General features: G+C 50.7%; 1 protein-coding gene across 1 annotated transcript; it reads right to left on the reverse strand.

Moving 5' to 3' along the window:
- Positions 1 to 3,937: 3,937 nt before the first annotated feature.
- Mogat2 (monoacylglycerol O-acyltransferase 2) lies at positions 3,938 to 21,791 on the reverse strand. Its single transcript, XM_076842101.2, has 6 exons — positions 21,701 to 21,791; positions 15,593 to 15,771; positions 7,600 to 7,804; positions 7,104 to 7,278; positions 6,282 to 6,481; positions 3,938 to 4,895 (listed from the first exon to the last, which is right to left on the reverse strand). The coding sequence occupies exons 1-6, from the start codon at positions 21,789 to 21,791 to the stop codon at positions 4,741 to 4,743; spliced, it is 1,005 nt and encodes a 334-aa protein (XP_076698216.1). The 3' UTR covers positions 3,938 to 4,740.
- Between the last annotated feature and the right edge of the window lie 283 nt (positions 21,792 to 22,074).

Here is a 22,074-nt window from a genome sequence, read left to right on the forward strand (position 1 = left end):
GCCTTGGTTCTCATGGGTCCTCATCCATTGGGAGACAGAGAAGTCCACTCACACACTAGTGACCATGATCCTTCTACCCCCAAAGCCCATAAGAAGGTACCAGCTCTGATTCAAAGAACAGGGCAACTTGAGGTGTGTGGGGTGGGCTGAGACGTGATAAAGAAGGTAACCTGAGGGACATAGGACATTGACCAGGTCAAGAATTCAGAAGAAAGGGAGGAGTGCCGCAGTCTCTGGCTGGGCACAAATCACGAGTCTCCACACAGCTTGTAGATTCAAACAGCAATTCTTTATTCCCGAACTCACACCGGCCGTCTACAAACACGTTCTGGGCTGCTCAAATCCACTCTCTGCCCAAATCCACTACTCTGCCTAAATCCACTCCACATGGGCTTCTGTCTCCCAAAATATACGGTCTGACCCTAAGCACTCAAGAGGAACTCAGCAGCAGGATACGCCCTATTCTAAAGGGGGAACACCCTAATCTCCTATTATGCTAAACTGCCCTATTCTAAAGGGGGAACACCCTAATCTTCTATTATGCTAAACCGCCCTATTCTAAAGGGGGAACACCCTAAACACGGATCCTGCCCTGGTCCTTGAGCAAGGTCACCTTTCAGAAGTCCTTCCATTAGACAGCATGGGAGTAAGCTGGCAAGGAATTTGTCATACCTACTTGGCTGATGGCTCCCAGCAGAGGAGTGTGCCCAAGCCCAGCAAATGTGGGCGCTGTGTGCACCCAGAGCACAGTGAAGGGTCAAGAATGGTAGGTGGCAGGGAGAGGGCCCAGGTGAGGCTGGCTAGGTTTAGGGCAGATGATAAAGGGCCTGGAATGCCACCCTGAGCGGGAGTTTAGGCTCTATCCCCAGCATTAAGAGTGTCTTATGAAGTTTGGTTTTGTTTGAGAGGACACAGGTGCTGTTTGAGGCTAGGCAGGTGGAAGTGACCACAGGCAGAGGTATCTGTGCATAGTGCTTCCCAGGGTACTTAGTGTTGTGGAAGAGGAAGGGAAGCTCTCGGGAAGACAGAGGAAACCCCTCTTCATCAGGGACTTAGAGAAGACTCCCTTGAATAGATGAAATCAGTGTGATGAGGAGGAGGAATTCCCCAGGCAAGGCAGAAGTGATGGGGTGGGAGAAGATGGCATTCCAGATTAACGGAACAGTGTGACTAAAGCCAGGAGCGGAAATGGTACATGGGCCTGAAAATGGTTCAGTGTGATGGGAGCCTAGGGATAAGGAAGAGAGAGAGACAAGGATGAAGGAAATTGGGCAGATGGTGGGGAATGACCAATGGTAGGCTAAGAAGCTTAGGCTTCAGGTAGACATCTTCTGTCTTCCATTGATCCCTCCAGTCTACTCTCCGCCTGGCTCTGGACTTCAGCCACAGGTCCTCCTTCCCTCTAGCTTCCAGTTGGGTTCAGGCAATGGGGAACTTGGCAGGAGATAGGATAGAGGGAAGAGTGGGGTGGACTCTGGGGAAGACAGTGAGGTGCATGTGCTTGGCTCCTTCCCTGCAGGGTCACCAAAAACTGCTTGTGCTCCTTGAGCAAGGATGGCACATGGGCATGACCTCTCTAGATTGAGATGCCTGCTGTGTTTGTCCTTCCAGGCCTCAGGGCAGTAACAGTGCCCCACCACCATGGCCCTGACTTATGTCACCATTCTCAGGAAATTCTTTCTTAATGACACCCTCCTCAAATTATCTTCTGGTTCTTGCTGACATGGGACTGGTATAAACACTAGCCTAGCAGTGATGGGGAGCCACAGGACTTTGAGCAGGGAAACAATGTGGCTGACTTTTAACAGGGACTAAGATTCTCCAACTTTTGCCTGCAAATGTCCAATAGGTAACAGGATTTAAAAATTGGCCTGTAATTCCAGAGGCTCAGGAGGCTGAGGCAGGAGGATCACATGTTCAAAGCCAGCCTCAGCAACTTTGCAAGGCCCTAAACAAATCAGCAAGACCCTGTCTCTAAATAAAATATATTTTAAAAAGAGCTGCGGAATGTGGCTCAGTGGTTAAATGCACTAGGGTTCAATTCCTAGTACAAAAAAAAAAAAAAGTTGGCATCTCTGCCTCCATTTTGCATCGGTCTCCTTTGTTCAAAATTGCTTTGGATTCCAGAACAACAGGTCTAATTGATAAATATCTTGTGAGAAGTCAAACCACCTCCAGGCAACAGCAACTTTCTTATCTCCGACAAGGCCCCACCTGGCCAATTCTGAGGTAATGATCAACTAAAGCCCAGTTTGACTAAGTCTAGTCTCCTTGTCTATGTAATCTGGAGCTCATGTCAGTACCTTGAAGACAGGGCTGAGACACTTGCTCTCACTTTGCTTTGCCCAAAGAGCCATGATTAAAGTTCCTTTCCTGCTTTTCACTGTTACTTTTTCTGTTTCATTTTGGGACAAGTAACTGGACCTGATTTGTTGGGACCTCCAGGGTTTCACCTCTGGCCTGGGACTCCAGTGCCAAGATTTGTGTTTTTGAAAGCCCACCATGGCTGTGCATGTGGGTGGGTGGGGGACAGAGAGATGGAAACAGGGCAGAGAGGCAAGGTTGAGCTGGGGCTGTTGGCTTTATCAAGGCCAGACGGGGAATGGGAGAGAGACAGAGTTGGGGATGGGGGAGGACACTTTTAAAGTTTTGGTCAATTGCAAAGATGGCCTGTAGAACCCTCTCTGTGTCCCTGCCTTTTGTACTGTGACATTGCAGCACCTCCCATCCCGAGGCGGAGCCTATTCCTCGCCTGGGTCTCCTGCCTTGCTCCCACCAATGGACCAGTGGAAGCGACTCTACAAGTTGTGTGGCCCAGGGCTTGAGTCCTCGCAGCTGTGGCTGTCATTTTTTTGGAATCCAGCCACTCTCAAATCCTCAAAGACCAGTCAGGATAGAGCCAGGCCAATGTCCCCCACATGCAAAGAGAGGCCCTACGGTCTCAGCACCCTAGCTGTCCCAGCTCCCTCTGACCCACTGGCTGAATGCAACATGGCGGCCCAAGAAAGACCTAAGAACCCCCAAAATTCTGCAAACCCACAGAATTGTGAGAAATAATGAATCCTTGCAGTCTTCAGGCAGTACGTTTGGAAGTGGTTCACGACCCACTAGCAGGCCACTGTGTATCTCCTTTGAGACTCTTGCCCTTCCTTCCAGGCCTGGCTCATGGCCACTTTCTCCAAGGCTTTCCCTGGGCTGGAAGTCATCACTCCCTTCTGCTCCTTATTCCCAATACTATTGTGACCCATATGACAAATAGCATGGTACCAGGCCCCTTCATAAGACCCTGGAGTCACCTGACTGCTGCATGGCATGTATAGTGCATCATTCCATAAGGACATGGAGTGGCTCATTGACTTGGGAACCACAGCAATGGAGGGAGATTTAGTCTTTGTCAGATGACAAATTTGAGGCTTGGATGTGATTTTTCTCAGGGTCTCTGAAAGTAGATGGGACCAGATTGGAACCCAAATTACACTTCTCCAAATGTCCGCCCCCAGGTCGCAGGGATCTGCTCTTGGAGGGAAGGGTCTGCTTCTTCGCTAGAGGAGAGGGGGCCTCATGCCTCCTGGCCATCCTCCTGATGCATGTCCCTGACCCAGGAATCCAGAATTCTCCTGGCCAGGACATCACTCTGCCCCAGACACATGCAGTCTCACACACCCCACACCTGGCTTTTGTTCTCTGAGTCAGCTGGCCATAGACATATTGTTTTCCCCTATTTCCTAAAAGAATAGGACCAGAGGTGATTAACTTAGATGATGAGTCAGGAAAGAACATGGTCTTCTGTGGACCAGAGTAATCCAGGTCTTGGGAAAATGGGTCAGGGCCACAGGGCCACAGGGCCACAGGGCCTAGCTGAGGGTCAAAAGCTTTGACCTGTGTCCTTGATGAGGGTAGGTGCAGTGGCAGGTAGGAAAGAAAAAAAGGGGGGGGGTAAAATAGAATGCTTTCTTTTATTGAACTGACATTTGTTGGGTCCCTCCTTTTGTACCAAGGTCTGAAGTTACAAAGAATGAACAAGAGGAGTCCTCCTGGAGTTCTCAAATTATGCAATGTCAAAACTGAGACTCAAAGGTCATCTTATTTGGGGAAACTGAGGCTCAGAGGGTGTTGGGGGGAGAGGCCTGTCCCCAGTCACGTCAGTCAGTGACAGTGGAATTCTCTTTGCCCACCTTCCAATAACCTCTGGCTGCCACTCCACAGCTCAGAGGGTCCAGAAACTTGAAGGTGCATTGGGTGAGTGCAGGGACTCACTGCCCACCACCTTCTCTCCAGCTGGGGGAGGGAGGGACATCCAGGGTGTGATACAAGGGGGCAGGTAGGGGAAAGGGCTGGAGCTGGGAGCTTCTTTTGTGCTGTTACTCAAGAGTAGAGGAAGAAAAGCCTCGTTACTCTTTTTCCCTACATGCTCTTTTGTAATCTTTGAGTGACATTACAGGAGAGGACAGAGCCCTCAGGAGTCATTTTCTTCCAGTTCTCTCTCACGTTTCATAGATGAGCATCCAGAGGCCAAGGAGAGGGAGACTGGCAGAGCTTTGGCTGTAGGAGGGCAATCACAGATTTCAGTCTGGTCTCCTCTTCCACGTTGCCAGCTGTAGTTGGACTTGTAGAAGCCTGGGGAAGCTCTGGAGATGTGTTCAAAACACATGCAGGACGCCTCCTCAGGTTCCAGCACTCTGGCTGGGCTCCCAAATGCTGGTTTACCCTGGGAACAACCTCCCTCCTGGCTGGAGGTGTTCAACAGAACTCCAAGTGTTGGTCAGCAGGGATGTTGAACTTGGACTTGTGGGCCTCAAAGAGGTTGCATAGCTCATTGATATAGCGCTGGTGGAGCTGGTCCACCTCCTCCTCTGAGGGCCTCAGTATCTTCCGCACCTCGATGGGCTTTCCCACTGCAAGACACACAGGTGGGCAGAGAAGCAGAGTGGGAACCACTGGGGTGGCAGAGGTCCTTGGAGCAGGTGCCCAGCCCCACTGTCATGCTGCAGGAAAGTGCCTTCAGCTACCCCTTTCAAACCCAACTTCAGGAAATGGATTCTAAGTGGTAGGGCAACTCTAACATTCTGATAAAAATCTATCAACAGACAGGTGTCAATGTGCCAGGAATTACGCTAGGTGCTCTACATGTGTTCTTCCCTTTAATCCTATGGGAACAAAACCTATCAATATTCCTATTTAACAGGTGAGGCATTGAGGTTCTGAGAAGTTAACTAACTTGTTCAAGGTCACATAGCTAGGAAGAGACAGTACCAGGTTTTAAGTCCTGGGTGTGTGCTCTTCCCTTCCAGGCTATATGATTCTGGGAGCCCAGGATGCTACAGTCAGAAGTGCCGTATTGCTGGGATAAGGGGGTTCACAGCCCAGGCAGCTTTTCTTCCCTTACTGCCCCACAAGCTGACCTGCACTTCACTCCTAATCACAGGGAAGAATCAGAAGGCTATAACTAGCCCTCTTCCTCTGGTTCTGTCTGGCTGAGAAAGCAGCTCCCCAACCCTCTCCTCTTGCCAATAGCTCTGAAGGCAGCAAAAGTATTAAAACTCATGAAAATACTGCCACATGACACAGGAAGTTTCCAAATATGGGGATTTACCAAGTCTGTTCAACTAACAAATGATGGATGGAGATGAGATGAATGGACCTCTCTACAAATTTTGTCAGAGGAACCTACTTGGAATACAAGAAGAAAACAAAAAGTGTCTGGATAGCTGAAAAGATGGTGTTAAGTCTATGCATTAAATTTCAATTCCATTTCTTGCGGGAAGATACCTTACGCTCTAATTCAGAGCCTATTGATTTCTACTTTGCACACAATTTTAGCATACACAGAGTGCCCTTCCCCGGTATCTACCTTTCCAAATAAACCTCACCAGATCCTCTGAGTCAGAATTAAACCCTCCTGATTCAAACTTCAACTTTGTTACTCAAAAGCAGTTACTTAACTTCTCTGGCCCTCAGTTTATCATCAGTGAAATATACAATAACCCCGCCTCAAAGGATGCTAGAATACTTTGGGCTGTTGCACAGAAGTCAGCTGCGTAGTGCTGGGCACACGACAGGTGCTCAGCAGCCAGTAGTGACTGTTCTTTGTGTCTGTGTCACAGGCCTTATCTAAGACTGCCTTATATTAGGGCCATCTGCCAGTGTCTGTGCCTCCCAATCTAGAATGTGAGCCCCATGAGGGAAGGGATGTACCTGGTCCACCTCCATGTGCCCTGGCACCACATAGCCCAGGTCCCTGTTCCTGTAACCTCCCTCTTGCAGACTGGCTCTGGGCTTACCGATGGTGGTGATGGGCTGGCGGTAGGGCAGGAAACCAAAGCTGTACTGGAAGATGCCGCGGCCGTGGAAGAGGGGGAGGGAGATGCCCATGATCTTCTGCAGCCGATTCTGGACTCGGCGCAAACAGGAGCCAGAAGAGTTCTGCACCTGGTCAAATAGGTTATTCTCCCCAAAGGAGAAGATCGGCACTAGAGCTGCCCTGGAGGGAAACAGAAGAGGTCTGTGGGAGGAGGCTCCAGAAAAAACAGGAGTGGAAAGTTCACTGGGCTTCTTGCAGGGACTCCATGACCAAGAACGGGAGCAGAGGAGCCAGCCTTGGGCTAGAAGTAGGAGGCTTGGATTGCCTCCTAGACCTTCCATGGCTCCCTCTCTGACCTCGGTTGCTCCGTGACATGTGGACAGAGTGCTGCAGAGAGTCCTCCCAGACAGAAAACACCTGCATTCTCTCCTAGAAAACTCTTCCCATGCCAGTTGGCTCCTTTCCTCCCAGAAGCTTCACCCAAGGTGGGAGAATGTCTCTTCCATATGCTCCTATCCCCATTCTTTCAGATCCCATAGGTCTCAGCTCTCCTGCCAGCTTTGGGGAAGATGTCCACTCCCACCTTGAACTATGTCCATCAGTCATCGAATTTCTCTGGAAAAATGGAAACTTTTCCAGGAATTTGGGCATGAATCATTAAAAAGATAATCTTCATTGTGAATGAACTGAGAAGCTCTCTGCTAAAATAGAATCTGGTTAGTCTTTCTTGCCTCCCCACCAAAATATCATTCTTGTCAACTTCAGATTGAACTGAGTGCAGTCCCCAGAGCCCCATCCATACCCATGTATCAGGGCCTGCCTGACAAAGCCCTTGCGATTCCGCAGTAGCAGCGTGAAGGCCCCGGGCCTGGCATCCAGGGCCTCCTGGGAGCCCCCCACAATGATGGCTAGCAGGTTCCCGTTGCCCTTCTTGTTCAGAATGTAAGCAGCGCTCTCCTTATCTGACGTGACCAGCCCTGGGGAGAGAGGAAGGTAGGTGTGTGGTGAGGGGACAGGGACTGTGAGGGTGGGTGTGCCCAAGAGAAAGACCACCAGGAGTGCCCACAGAGGCCTGGGATCCAGCTGGGAGTCCCCTGAGTCCTCTCCTTCTTCCCAATCTCTTCACTGGGCTCAGTGACCAGCACAGCACGGCAGGAAGTTCCTTTTGGGTCTAGCCACCTTCTCCTCCTGTGCATGTTTTTAGAAGAAATACAGAACTTTTGGAAGCCCTCCCTAAAGTCCCCCCACCTGAAACACCAATCTTATGTTCCTGAGCTACCTGGAGCAGGAAGACTTACCCCCAGACATGATGTAATCCCGGAAGAAGGGGGCCCGGAACCACAGGTTCAGCATCATCAGATGGGGGCGGATGCCCGGGAAGAGCGAGGAGAAGCCTGTGCTCTCAGTGCACAGGTTGATAAAGGCTCCGGCTGCCAGGACTCCGTGGGGATGGAAGCCCGCAATGTAGTTCTTGGAGGGGTCCAGCTCAGCGGTCTTGACCAGCTGCAGGGACAGCACCCTGGTGAGTCAGAGCTGGGCCTGTTACGGATCTTGACTCTGCCACTCTAGTGTGACCTTGGGTAAGTCGTTGCCCCTCTCTGAGCCTTAAGTGCTTCATTCATAAGTCGGACAGCCCTGTGCTGTGGCGAGGGACCATTTCTGGTGATACCAAGGGGCTGGCTTTGGATAAACTGTTTCCTCAGGCTCCTCTTCTGTAAAAGGGGAACATTTGGTTCTGCCCCTGTCCCTTGCCAGGCTGCTGACAAGCTGTGCTATGAGGAGGGTTCCTAGAATTGCCAATCAGCCCACAGGATGTGATGTGAAGGAATCAAAGGACCACACGGGGGCGCCACCACTCTGGAAAGCCCATGCTAGCAATACTGCACACTTCAGACCTGGGGCTGAGCATGCGCAAGCTGTAAGAGGCAAGGATTCCTGTCGGGTTGAAAGAGCATGCAGACCCCTAGACTGGCTCTGTTCTGGACTGCCGCCCTGTACTGCACAAGTGATTCACCCGCTGGTTCTCTCCTCTCCCAGCCACCCCGCAGGCCAGACCTTTGTTGCCCTTTGTTCTCTCCCCCTGCCAGGACAGAGGCTTGCCTTGGTGGGGCCTGTGGCATGGAGGGTGTGCCAGGGTCCACCAGACTCTGTAGATGGAGAGGGAGAAAGAACTGTGTGTCCTTAGCAGCTTCTTGATGAAATAGGGCGAGGACCAACGGGGCGGGACCTGAGCTAACAGAGGCTGTACTGGTCACCTGGATCTGCAGAGATTATTGCTGGAGGCCAAGGTTGTTAGCAATCTTGGCCTCACTCCACTGGGAACCCTGGAGCCCAACCTGGCTCTGGGAACCATTGCCATCAGGGTGGGGCCAGGCCTAGGGCAGGAGGCACCCTGCCAGCCTGCAATTTGCACTCCCTGGGCCAGGGCAGCTCCTTCCGCTCAGACTTCGCTTTGCCAGGGTAAGCGGTCTTCCTGTCATCAAGCTGAAAGGGTCAGAGATGATTCCCTGAGGATTCTCATTGCTGCCTTTGGGGCCACTGAAGCCGGGCTGCTCACCCTCAGAGCACTGGAGACAGCACTGGACCCTGTCTGCCTAGTCCAGCCTGAATAGCTCTAGATTCTTCTAGCCTTGGCTTTGACAAACCCCCCCCCATCACCAAGATGGCCCCCCCAGACCAGGACAAACCTCTTCCCCTGGGCAGTAGGGGACTTAGTAGATATGGCAAGATAGAGACCCTGGTTTTTCTCACTGGGAAGGCACTTGCTCTAGAACCCATTGAAACACTTCCTTAGAAGTTCTATTTCTGCTAGTGGGAAGAAATTTTGTACCTTCATAAAGGCAATTTGACAATATCTATCAAAACCAAAAAACAAAAACAAAAACAAAACACAAACAAACAAAAACCCAGTGCAGTTGCACATGCCTATAACAAGCATCTCAGGAGATTCACGAGTTCAAAACCAGCCTCAGCAACTTTGAGAGGCCCTAAGCAACTCACTGAGACCCTGTCTCTAAATTTAAAAAGGGGGATGAGGGGCTGGGAATATGGCTCAGTGGTTGAGTGCCCCTGGACTCAATCCCTATACAAAAAATATATAAAAGAAAGCATTTGTGCATAGAGAAAAACCTTGCAAAGGTAGGGACCTGTGTCTAGGCGAGTAGGCCAGTATTTGCATGTATATCTACATGTGTCCACGTGTGTGCACTGTGGAGCCATCATAGTCCCAATGAGGCCTAATCTGTACCTCCCCCAGACGTGGTCTCTACTTTATCTTTCTGTGCTAGCCCCTTGTACATGACTCTTGTCCCCACGTCTACCTGGCCCTTACTGAAAATCATAGATCACTGTGTCCAAGGTGTGTCCCCAGTGCTGGTCTGGGACAAAGGAGATGCTCTGGAAAGTGTGGAAGGAAGGTGGGAATGAAGGAGCCAAGAAGATGAGACTGAGATATCCCACCTCAGAAGGAGGGACCCTGACTTGAATCCTATCCCAGCAGGTCACCTGCATCCCACTAGCATGGAGTCAGGAGAACCCTGAGCAGGGAGTCAGGAGACTGGATTTTACCACTGGCTCATCCCTGGGACCTTTGCCAGGCTCTGGCCCCCTCAGTGCCTCAGTTATCCTCTTCCACAGGACAATGATGACACTTCAGGTTTACTACAGGGTTCAGAGAGATATATAAAGATAAATAAAGAGGAGGAGGCAGTTGGTGAAGAGCTGTGGTTTGTCTTGCTTCCTCCATTCTGTTGGGGGAATGTTGATTGTAACTGAGCAAGATGGTGGGGGTCTGGGGATACCCTGGCTACATGCCCTGAGGCTGGGTGTGGTACACTGGGCAGTGGGTCTAGAAAAGGGCACAGCAGCTTCCTAAGCTTCAAAGTTTGCTATTTTTTTTAAAGAGAGAGAGAGAGAGAGAGAGAGAGAGAGAGAGAGAGAGAAAGAATTTTTTAATATTTACTATTTTTTTAAAGTTTTCGGTGGACACAGCATCTTTATTTTATTTTTATGTGGTGCTAAGGATCGAACCCAGCACCCCACACATGCCAGGCAAGCACGCTACCACTTGAGCCACATCTCCAGCCCAACTATTTTTTATTGATTTCATTTATATACCATAATATTCATCCCATTAAAATATACAGTTCAATGCACTCTTTTTTTTGGGGGGGGTACTGGGAATAGAACTCAGCAGTGTTCTACCACTGAGCTACATCCCCAGTGCCCCCTTTTTAAAACTTTTTAAAAATTTGAGGCAGGGCCTTGCTAAGTGGTCTAGACTGACCTCAAACTTGGTATTCTCCTGCCTCAGCCTCAGGAATAGCTGGGATTACAGGTATACACCACCACTCTCAACTCAATGCAATTTTATAAGATTGTGTAAGCATTACCACTACTTCCAGCTCATTCTCAACACCCCAAAAAGAAACCCATACCCATTAGGAGTCATTTTCCCTCTCCCCAGGGCCCTAGCATTGCTAATCTGCTCTCTACCTCTCTGAGTTTACCTGTTCAGGACACCTCATACAGATGGAATCTTGCAACAGGTGGACTTTGAACTTGGCTTCTTTCTCTTGGTGTCATATTTTCTAGGTCTATCCATGTTGTAGCATGTATCAGAACTCCTTTCACATTTGACTGGATGACATTCCATTGCATGGCTAGAGCACATGTTTGTCCATTTGTCAGTTGATGGACAGTTGAGTTTCTACCCTTTGAAGCCAACCCCAGTAAAAGTGAACTCTCTCTAAGCTCCTCAGTGAGACCCTGTCTCTGAATAAAATACAAAAGAGGGCTGGGGTGCCCTTGAGTTCAATCCCAAGAACAACAACAAAAAAGCAAGCACCCATGCTGATGGCTTGTTTAACACCCACTAAGACCACAGGAACGCTGGCTGTGGTATGATAGCCCTACTTCTCAGTTAAGCAAGCTGAGAGGCTTGCTGAGGGGTTAAGTGACTTGCACAAAGCCACACAGGTGACTGGGATCTGAATTCTGCCATCTATACAGAGAACACAAAGAGGCAGGAAGCCTTTATTCCAGACCCAGGGAGACAACTGGCACTGAGGACTGACTTTGGAACTATCTGGTCAAACTTGATAGAGTTGACCATGGGGCTCATTGACCCAAGGAGGCCTACTCAGGCTAGGCAAGCTGGCTCATGACTGGTTTGGGATTTTCAAGACTCAAGCCTTGCTCTCCTGGGAGAGGTGTTTCCTGCATCGGCAACCCACCTCTCACTCCTCTAGGGCCCCAGAGGACTACTTATGTAGTAGTCCTATTCAGGGCCTACTTATGTCCCCACATTATTTGGCATCAGCAGGGTGGGGGACACTCCAATAAGGCACCAGAACAAGTGGTACAGCTCATGCCTGCCGGACTGGAATGACAAAGGGGGAAGGAGAAGCAGGTAAGGGCTCAGAGTGCAAGTACTTGCAGGCTGCAGAAAAAATAGGTTTTATTCTAAGTAAGAGGTATTGTGGAGGATGAACTCCAGGGGGCACCAGAGGACATGGAACCTAGACAAAAAGATAGCTGTGGTCAGGACTGTGGGTAGAGGGGAGGAGGGAAGAGTCAGAACAGGAGTGTAGGACCCAGACCCCATGCTCTGGATCATTGGTTCTCAGCTAAGGTGAGTTTGCCACCTCCTGCTCTCTTGATGTGGACATCTGGTAATATCTGCAGACAGTTTGGGTTTTACCATTGGGAGAGGGTAGTACTTCTGGCATTGAGTGGGTAGATGCCAGGGATAGGAACAGTCCCCACATACACACACAAAAATTATCCAATCCAAATGTTGATGCTGTTGGAGTTCACCAAGCCTCCCAGAGATCTACCTGGCTGGGAGCAGAAGGGGACAGTGTAGGAGGCCCAGTTCCCTGCAGGGCAGCCCTAGGGCTGGGGAACAGCTATGCCCCATGCTAGTTCCCCTTGCCCTGGACTCCTGGGAGAACACTGGAGCCAGACCCAGCTTCCTGTGAAGAAACACCTCCTTACAGACATCTCAGTGAAGCCAGGGTTCAAAAAGACAGTCAATATTGATAATAAATAATTAGGTCCGATCGGGAAGGTGGGGTCTGGTTGGAAAATAAATCAAATGTTGCCCTCTCCCCCTCCCCCTTCTCCTGTAAGCTAGAGTTCCTGTTATGTGAAAGGTGGCCACCTGAGCCCCACTGTCTCAGGTGAACAGAGCCCAGTGTACCAAGATGTGGCAGACAGGAAGGAGAGGCCACTAAGTCCCTAGTAATGCCTGGTGGGCTACAGGGGAACTAAGGGCTTGTCCCAGGTATGGGTATGGGTGGGGAGTTGTCCTACACTGTCCCCAGCCTGGTTCGGATCATGACCAGCAAGCACATTGTGGGCAGTACTTCATGACCCTAGGTCATAGCCCTGGCCACAGAACTTGGTCCCTCCCAAGGCCTTGGCCTGTCTAGACTATTTACTCTGGGTGATGAAACATTCACAGTGGGGGACACCCAGCTCCTGGGCCAGTCTTGGCATGAGGTGGGGACAGCTACATGAATGGCCTGACTCTTACATGAATGGCCTGACTCTCCTGCATTGTCTCTGTAGAAAGCCAACAGGATGACTTTGGAAAGCTTCAAGGCCAAGGCACAGTTTTCTAATTTTGCCTGAAATTTCAACACTAGAGGCTAGTGCATAAAAACACAGGGAGAACTGACAGAAGCTGAGAAATCATGGAAGGACCTCACATTCCACAAGAGAGTGAGGAGGCTTGTGAATGCAGGGAGAGCTCAGTAGAGCCAGGACAGCCTGCCTTTTGCTCACTCCAGGGTCTCTGCAGGGCCTTGCTGCCCAGGTGTGCAGAAAGAAGGGGTAGTCTGCAGCTCCCAGTCTAGGAGCCACAAAACAGAAATGAACAGCATCTCTCCCTCTGCTGGCCACTTATGGTACTGCAGCAAAGGGCCTTCAGTGTGCAACAAGCCTGAAAAACTGTGCACATAGAATTTCTGTAAATCAAGTCCATCCAGTGCTGATAGTTGTGAGGTTGAGAAACCCTCATTAAGAGCCACCAAGGAGGGAAGGAGCAAGAAAGGCAGTGGAGCTGCCTCAGCATCGCCTCTGCCAACCTGCAGCAGGAAGTATGCCAGGGACAGAGCAGCTGGACGATGTCCTTTGGAGGCCAGTGGGCTGTCAGAAGACATTCCCCAGAGAACTTCCGGTTTTTCAGTTCTGCAGGGTGGCCTCTAAGTCCTCTGCAGTGACCTGAGCTCCTCTCCAGCCTCCCCACAGGTGTACTCTGCTTTATTCTCCCGGAACCCCAGGCTGCTGCTCACAACCCTGAGGCTTCTGGGTCTCTGCTTGTACCACCCCCTTTGTAGGTGGCCTTTCTTTTCATGGTGTGTGAGGATCCAGCACACATGGGACGAGAGGCCAGGGTCAGGACCTGCAAAGCTCAACTAGGGGCTAGAACCTGCTGCAGGTGATCTGATGTCACCTACACTTCCCCATGCTACAGGTCACACTTCCCCAGGAGAGCTCTGAACTTCAAAAGAAGGAGCCTGGGGCTGGAGAATGGAATTCAGAACCTCAGAGCTCAGAAGTCCTGGGGAAGGGATGGGGATTCCGCCCACAAAATATCCATGGCTGCTCTCCAGACCCCACAAGCCTTGCTTGTCTTTGCTGACAAGATCCTGGGACGGGGCCCTGCAGAGGAAGCACAACTAAGGGGTGGAGAAGATTGCCTTCCACCTGGGTCCCCCCTCGCTAGCCCACATGTTCTGCCCTTTGACCCCTTTGGCCCCCATGGGCATGGCAGCCTCTGCCAGCTCCCTTCAGTTCAGCCCTACCCACGCTGACCCTATACCTTACAGGCCTTGCTCCCTGTTGTAGCCCAGACCTTTCTAGCTTCAGGGGGCCGCAGGAATCTCAAAGGGAAAAAAGGCAAGATCCCTGACTTTGAGTTCCCATGACTTCGGCAAGCTGTTCAGCCTCTGCAGGCCTATTTCCTCCACCTCCCCTCTTTTGCTACCTGGAGATCTAATTCCTGGAGGGGCAGGAAGTGGGGGGGCTCCTGGATGGGGTAGAGAAGCCAGGCAGGTATGAAGGTCAGAGCCCCAGGGCTCTAGGTTCTCAGAGTCCCTTGGACCTGAAGCCATGCCCAGGTCTCCTTGGAATTCCGCTGAGTCTTGAGGTTCTGAGAACCTATGAGAGCTGGCCTGCCTGGTCTCATGGAATCCACAAAGCCCAGTATGTGACACCATCTCCATTTTACATATGCAGAGAGTGAGGCTCTGGCTCTGAGAAAATGTGTAACTCACCCAATGTCACACATCTGCTATGTGGCAGACTTGGGATTCGAATCTAGTCCAACCAGCTCTAAAGACCACACTCCACACCTACCTTCTTTCCTGTTTTCAGGCCAATTAGCCCTACCTACCCTCCTGTGTCCCCACTGCCTTCCTCCATCCTATCCCATCTGTTCAATAAACTGTCACTGCCTGGCTGCGTAGACCACAAGTTTAGTTTTTCTGGGCTCAGTTGAAGGAACCTACAGGTCTTTTCAGATCCAGAGATCTGGTTCATTCAGGGCCAATCTTCAAGTCCAGGGCCAAGTGTTCACAATCGCTGTGAGGTGTCATGAACCAGAGAGAGAGAGAGAGAGAGAGAGAGAGAGAGAGAGAGAGAGAGAGAGAGAGAGAGAGAGACGAAGGCACTCAGAACAGGAAGATCAGTTGGCTTACTGGATCCATGGGAAATCAAGGCTCAGAGTGGGACAAGGCCTTATTCAAGGGCACACAGCTTGGCAGAAGTAGGAGCAGGTTAGAACCTGAGGACAGTTCAGGGCTCTCTTCCTGATACCCTTCCTTATCCATACCAATGCAAAGCTTTAAAATTTGTTGACAACTGACTGACCGACCTTGGTCACACTGGTGTCCTTCTCTTATTGGCAGAGTATGACTGTAGGGTTAGCTGGTTTCTTAGGACCCATAGTTTAACTTTATTTTAAACTGGGCTGCTGATAGGATTGCTCCCTGAAGGTCCACATGAGAGACACAGTACATGTCCCACAAAGCTCCTTTAAGTCCTGTATGTTCATTAACCTCACGCTGGCCCCTTGTCCGTGTAAATGGAAAGCCACAGCTAGAGAAGAGCTGGGCTCTTCTCTAGGCCTCAGGGTGGCAGGGGACCCAGGCCTGGGCCTTCCGGTCCAGCATCTTGAACAACGCACACAGGGCTGCACTGCCCCATGGAGACGTGAGGCACTGGGGCCCTGACCCCACTCAGCCAGCTTCTCCCCCATCCCCCCAAAGCAGCCCCAGGACTCACCGAGACGGGGAAATAGTCCTTCATGTGCTTCCATATGACCCAGCGCCTGAAGGTCTGGATGGGCCTGCCTCCCCGCCACGGCTTGTCCCAGTCCAGGTACCACCAGGTGGCGTACAGGATGGTGAGGAGCCAGAACCTTGTGAAGAGGAGGCCTATGAAGATGACCACGCAGACCTGGGCTGGGAAGGAAGGAAGGCAGGTGAGACACCCAGGCTGAGCCCTGCTGCCCCAAGCGGCCTGACCCCTGCCATCTCCCTGGTGCTCAAAAAATGGGAGCCGCTGATTGCAACAAAGGTTCTAGTTTCTGTGTTTGAGGATCCCATAGAAAAAGGAGACCCCTTTCTGCCCATTCCCCCTTCTGTTCACCCTCTGCTTCATCTTTCCAAAGGTAAGTGTGTCGGGGTCCCTCGCTTCTCTTATGAAAAGAGCCCTCCTGTGGCTTCCGCACAACTTCAGGGCACAGCCCAAACAGCTCAGCCTGGCATCAGGCTCCCAGGAGCTGGCCCCGTCTCTTCCTGCTCCTCCCTCCCCTCTCCCAATATGCAGTCCCAACGCTTGCTCTTCCTCAACCCTCCAAGCTCCATTGACCTGGCCTCCAAAGCCCTTGGTGAGAAGTGGGGAGGCAGGAAGAGGCCAACCCCTGACCGCCCTGTGCGTACAGCAGGGCCAGGACCAGGCCCAGCGTGGAAACCCCTCTGATCTGCAGTTCCCCATCCCTGGCTGCAAGCTAAACCTGGCTTCTCCTCAGGTCAGGAGGTCTTTAGGACCACCCCTCATCTGACGCCAATGAAGCATTATTCCCAGAGAATATCACTCCCTCTGCATTCCATTTTCTCCACACACTCATCTCTTCCTTTTTCTTCTCTCTGGCAGGGCTCAAGTTGGAACTCTGAGAATCATGCACACCAGGCCAGTGCTCTGCCACTGGGCCTCAGCCTCAGTCCCTACACTCGTGTTCTTAAAGGAGGCCAGCTTCCGGTTGTGTAACTCCTCTTGGAAGTAGGGTGGAATGGGCCTGCCCATCCTGCCAGACTTCCTGGAGGAAGGGACTCTTGAGTCAGTTTGAACAGTAGGAAAAATTTGGTAGCCAGCAGATAAAGACAACAAATATTCTCTCTGCATGGAGCACCTACAAAGTGCCAGGTGCTGGAGTCCAGCTGTGAGCAATGGATGACTTCTGGCTGTCACAAAGCTGACTTTCTAGAGTTGTGTTTGGGGCACTTTGAATACATGTTTTCCTTTAAATTTTTTTGCTCTAGTAACACACATGACATGAATTATCATCTGAACAATTCAGTGGCATTAAGGACCTTCATACTCTGTGCAGCCAGCACCACTGTCAATCACAGAATTTATTTATCATCCCAGTAGACCTCCCACTGCCCCTCCCTCCAGACCCAAGCAACCAGCCTTCTATTCTCTGAAATGTTGACTACGCTGGGTACTTCACATAAGTAAGATCCTACAGCGTTTGGCTTTTGTGACTGGCTTATTTTATTTGGCGTAATGTTTGCAGTTCATTCAAGTTGTGGATGTGTCTGAATCTCCTTTCTTTTTAAGGCCGAATAATATTCTATTTTGTTTATTCATTTATCTGTTCATGGACATAGGGTTGCTTCCAAATTTGCTCTTTGTTTTCAAACACTATTGAATAATTCGCTACCGGAGTGGTGGCACATGTCTGTAATCCCAGGAGGATGAGTTCAAGGTCAGCCTCAGCAATTTAGAGAGGCCTTAAGTGACTAGGTGAGACCCAGTCTCTAAATAAAATACAAAATAGGGCTGGGGATGTGGCTCAATGTTAGAGTGCCCCTGAATTCAAAAAAGAAAGGAGATTGACTTAAATTGTTTTTAATTTTTACATTAAAAATATTTACTGTAAAAATAAAAATAATTTTAAACTCCCAGCTAGGATTCTTCCCTTGGGCAAAACCTTTTAAGAAAAGGAGCTCTGGAAAATAAAGATGAATTGTTAATAGTGGCTACCTGGAGGCAAGAGTATGGGAAGTCTTTGGGCAGGGTGTGGGTGGGGTGCTGGGGACTGAACTCAAGGGCCCTCTACTTAGATCCTCCTAGCCTCCGAGTCGCTGGGATTACAGAAGTGCACCACCATGACTGGCTGGAAGTATTTTACTTTAAGGGTCCATGTTTTGTTTGAATGTGTTACAGTAATATGTATTATTTTTGAAGTCAGGAGGAAGACAGGGTATCTACCCTGACCAGAATGACTCCCACCACTGCATTATGCCTCGACCATGGGCTCACCCTTTAACCCCTATTGGGAAGCAAACCCAGTCTGTGGGTCTTTTCAGTAATTTAGGAAGGAAGACACCACCTTCTTTTATATAATCCTCATGACCTGAGGGGGAAACAATTAAAATGCCCACTTTAAGGCCTAGATGTGACAGTGGTCCACTTTATGTTTTGAGTATAGCCCTTGCTGCTCTGCCATGTGACTTTTTTTTGGGGGGGGGGAGTGGGTACCAGGGATTGAACTCAGGGGCACTCAACCACTGAGCCACATCCCCCGCCCTATTTTGTATTTTATTTAGAGACAGGGTCTCACTGAGTTGCTTAGTGCCTTGCCATTGCTGAGGTTGGTTTTGAACTCATGATCCTCTTGTCTCAGCCTCCGAGCCACTGGGATTATAGGCGTGCACAACTGCGCCTGGCCAGATGGACTTATTTTAAAATGACCTGTTTCTTCCTCTCCCTTTCTGCCTGCTCTTCCCTAACTGCTCCCCCTCCCTAATCTCAGGGAAACAGGATTACCTTTCTTCCCCATCCTAGGCAGAGTTATCTGTCCTTGAGCACATACCACTGAAACAAGTAACTCAGAGTTGGGGGTGGCAGCAGAAATGACTATCTCCCAAACGAACAAGTGAATGACAACTCCAAAAAGAAATGTGGAATGTGACCTTTGATGCACCTCTTTAAGAGCCTCCTGTTCCCTGATGGGCAGAATCACAGCCTCTGGGACAGGAGTCTCCTGTGCTTCTTCTTTGCTAGCAATGCAATAATAAAATTTCTTTTTCTCAAAACTATGTCCTTGTTATTGGATTGGCATCGGGGACAAGAACAGAGCTTTCAGTACCACAGAGAGGGTCTTTAAATTGGCTAAGGTCACACAGCATACTAGTAAGGGGGGACCTGGGATTCAGTCCTGCTGCTTGGACCAGATCATGCTCCCAGCATTCCTCATTCACTCAACAGATGTTCTGGACTCGGACTCTTCAAGGAGCTGTAGCCATAACCAAGAACAGCACAGGAAACACCTTCCTTTCCCATGTAAGAGGTGGGAGTTGTGGAGGAGAGGAAAGGACACAGCCAGCAAACAAGTCACCCAAGACTTGGGGCTCTGAGTCTTTGGTGAGTGGTCCTAGTTGACTTTCCCAGCCACTTCTGTGCCATTTTGCAAAATGTGTCCGTGACCTCCAGCATGAACTGTGTAGAAGGTCCCTTATTCCTCCTCTGCTCTGCACAGGGGACTCCCTGCCTGGGGGGCTTGATTTTCCTACCAGTCTTTGAAACCTTAGTGTTCTTTAAAACCTCAGCTTGGGAGAGTGAGGCAGGAGGATTGTAAATTCAAAGGCAGCCTCAGCAACTTAGCAAGACCCTGACTCTTAAGTTAAAAAAAATAAGAATAAAAAGGGCTGGGGGCATGGCTCAGTGGTTAAGCACCCCTGGGTTCAATCCCTGGTACCAAACAAACAAAAAATAGTGGCTGCCTGAAGTGCTACCTCTGCTTGTCACCAACCCTGCCACTCTGTTCCCTCTGTTAGATCCGTTTGAGGTGATTAAGCAACCCACCCATGCGCACCAAAGAACCACCAATCAGGCGCCCATAGAACTGCCTGTCAATCAGCAGGGTCTCCTGGCCAATCTTGGATCTTAGCCAGCTACCCCCAACCAACCCCAGTAGGACAAGGGACTCTAAAAACCCCTTTTCTTGTCCCAAGCCCTCCCTTCCTGCCCTAAGCCCAATAAAAATTCCAGCCCCATGCACTTCTCCTTACACCTATTCTGCTGGTCTGAGGGTCCCGTCCAGGAGTGAAATCTCAATAAAGCCTCATTCAGAGCCTTTTAAAATCTGCCTCCTGTTGGTTGCTGCTGCCTGACCTTACACTCTCATCCCCCAGCTCACAGGGTGACTTCTTGGCTCCAGGCTCCACAGCCCCTCAAGAACAGTGACATTCAGGACTGAACTCCTAATCTCTCAAGGCTGCTCCTGAGTGCCCAAGTTCAGTGACGACAGCCAGCCAAACGTGGGTGAGACTGGGCATCAACTTGGCCTTCTCCCTCCACCCATCCATTCCTTCTGCTCCTGCCCAGGAGCCCATCTCCTGAATATCTCCTGACCCCAAACTTCTCTCCACCCACTGCCACCCTTTCCAGACTTTTTCTTAAGGGGTTCAGATGGCAAATATTTTAGACTTTGCAGTTTAAGGGGCAAATTGGAGGATATTATGCATATACTTAAGCAGCTATTTTTAAATGTAGCCTTTAAAAAATATAAAAACCATTCTGAACCCTTGGACCGAACAAAACCAGGAGGCTGAATGTGGCCCATGGGCCCTGATTTGGTGACTTCTGATCTAGACAGAATGCTCCTGCTTTTGGTCCCTTCCCCACACCCCCAGCACAGCAGATACATCGACGGCAGGCACAGGGACCTTTAACACCCAGGCTGGACCTTGTCACTCCGCTACCTGAAACTTCCTCAGCTCTCCTTTGCCCTCAGGTTAAGGGATAAGGCAAAACCTCCTGCTCTTGGCACAAAGGAGCCCAGATCCTTTTTCCAGCTGTCCTCCCTCTGGCCCTCCAGGCCCAGGGCTGCTTTGACCCCTACACTGGTCCTGACCTTCCAGGTTCCTGTAATAGTGAAGGAGCCAGGCAGGGCCACAGGGCTGCAGGGTGGGGTGGGCATGGCCAGCTGGAAACACTCTTGCCCTAAAAGATAACAGGAGGCAGGCTGGGCACGGTGTCCCTCGTCTTCTGTGATCTGTTGGCTACAGTCACCTGGCACTGGGTCCCCAGAGCCCTTGGACTTGACAGCTTAGGCCTCCCTCCTTCTGCTCTCTTACCGACTGTGGCTCCCACCTCCTCCCACCCCAGCCCCTCTCCCCTCTTCTACCTCCTTAGACCTTTCTCCGGCAGGAGGAGCCCAGGACTCTGGCTCTGCAGCCTGGGCCTGTAAGGCACTTTCTCTGCTCATCTACGTAGTAGAAATAACCAAGTATGTGTGACATGTTTATTAACCCTTAGGGCAGAAACCCACGTCAATTAGAAAGGATGCTAACGTAGGGTCCAGGAGAGCCTGCCTTGCTGGGGATAAGTTCTTCAGCTGTGAAACCACAAAGAAATTCTGAGGAAGTGTGGGGTGGGCACATATATTTGTGTTAAAAGGCCGCTGACCACAATGTGTCGACATTTTAGCAACCTAGACCCAGGGGGAACAGTTATTCCCTAGTCTGGTGCCAGCAGATGAAATGAAGAAATCCATTCATTCACTTCTGCCTCCCAACACTGTCCCAAACTCAGGGGTGCTTAATCACTGAGCCACATCCCCAGCCCTTTTATATTTTATTTAGAGACAGGGTTTCCCTGAGTTGCTTAGGGCCTCACTAAACTGCCAAGGCTGGCTTTGAATTCATGATCCTCCTGCCTCAGCCTTCCGAGCCACTGAGATTACAGGTGTGCATCGCAGCATCTGGCCCAAACCCTCCTTGAAAACATTCCCTTCAGCAGAGCTGGAGTCTGGGCCACACATTGCTGCAGATGACAAAACCGAGGCCCAGAGAACCTAGTTCCTGGTTCCCCTCTCCTTCCTTACCCCAATTCCCACTCATCCCTTCAGAAAGGAAAGAGCAGCCTGGAACTTTCCTAGCATCAGCTCGATGCTTCCCACACCTTCAGTAGCCTGCAGCAGGGTCTCCTTGTGTCAAGGGGGAATGCTTGGCCAAAAACTGCTCAAAGCACAGGCAACCCCACCCCATGGCCCAGTCTCTCAGGGTAGGGCTCTGAGGCCTCCAAGAACCTCCCACGACCAACATTCTGGATGCAGCTGGTGGCTGCTCCTGGTCTCCCGTCTCACCCAACCTGACTTACCCAGGGCTAAGAAGGAGAAGACCCACTGTAGGACCGCCAGTGTCTGCAGCCTGCGCTCCCAAGGCACGGACAAGGGAGCAAACTCCACCATGCTGGCCTGGCTCCCAAGGCCTCTCCACACTGCTGTGTCAAGGTGTGTACAAACCTGTGGACAGGGTGCCGGGCTCAGCCAGCCCAGCCCAGCTCCAGGCCTCTGTCCCGCCCAGGCAGGGACAGCTTCCTAGAAGGAACCTTTGAATTCATCTGCTGGGGCCTGGCTGAAGGAAGTTGTACAACTCTTATCACCGCCTTAGGCAAGGCCTTATCTGACAGGCCACCTCTGTGACTGGTTGAATTTTGCTCTTCCTGCCACTTGGCCGTGAAGTCCCAAGTGT

The sequence above is a fragment of the Callospermophilus lateralis genome, chromosome 2 (assembly GCF_048772815.1).
Source record: "Callospermophilus lateralis isolate mCalLat2 chromosome 2, mCalLat2.hap1, whole genome shotgun sequence".
In the NCBI taxonomy this organism is placed as follows: domain Eukaryota; kingdom Metazoa; phylum Chordata; class Mammalia; order Rodentia; family Sciuridae; genus Callospermophilus; species Callospermophilus lateralis.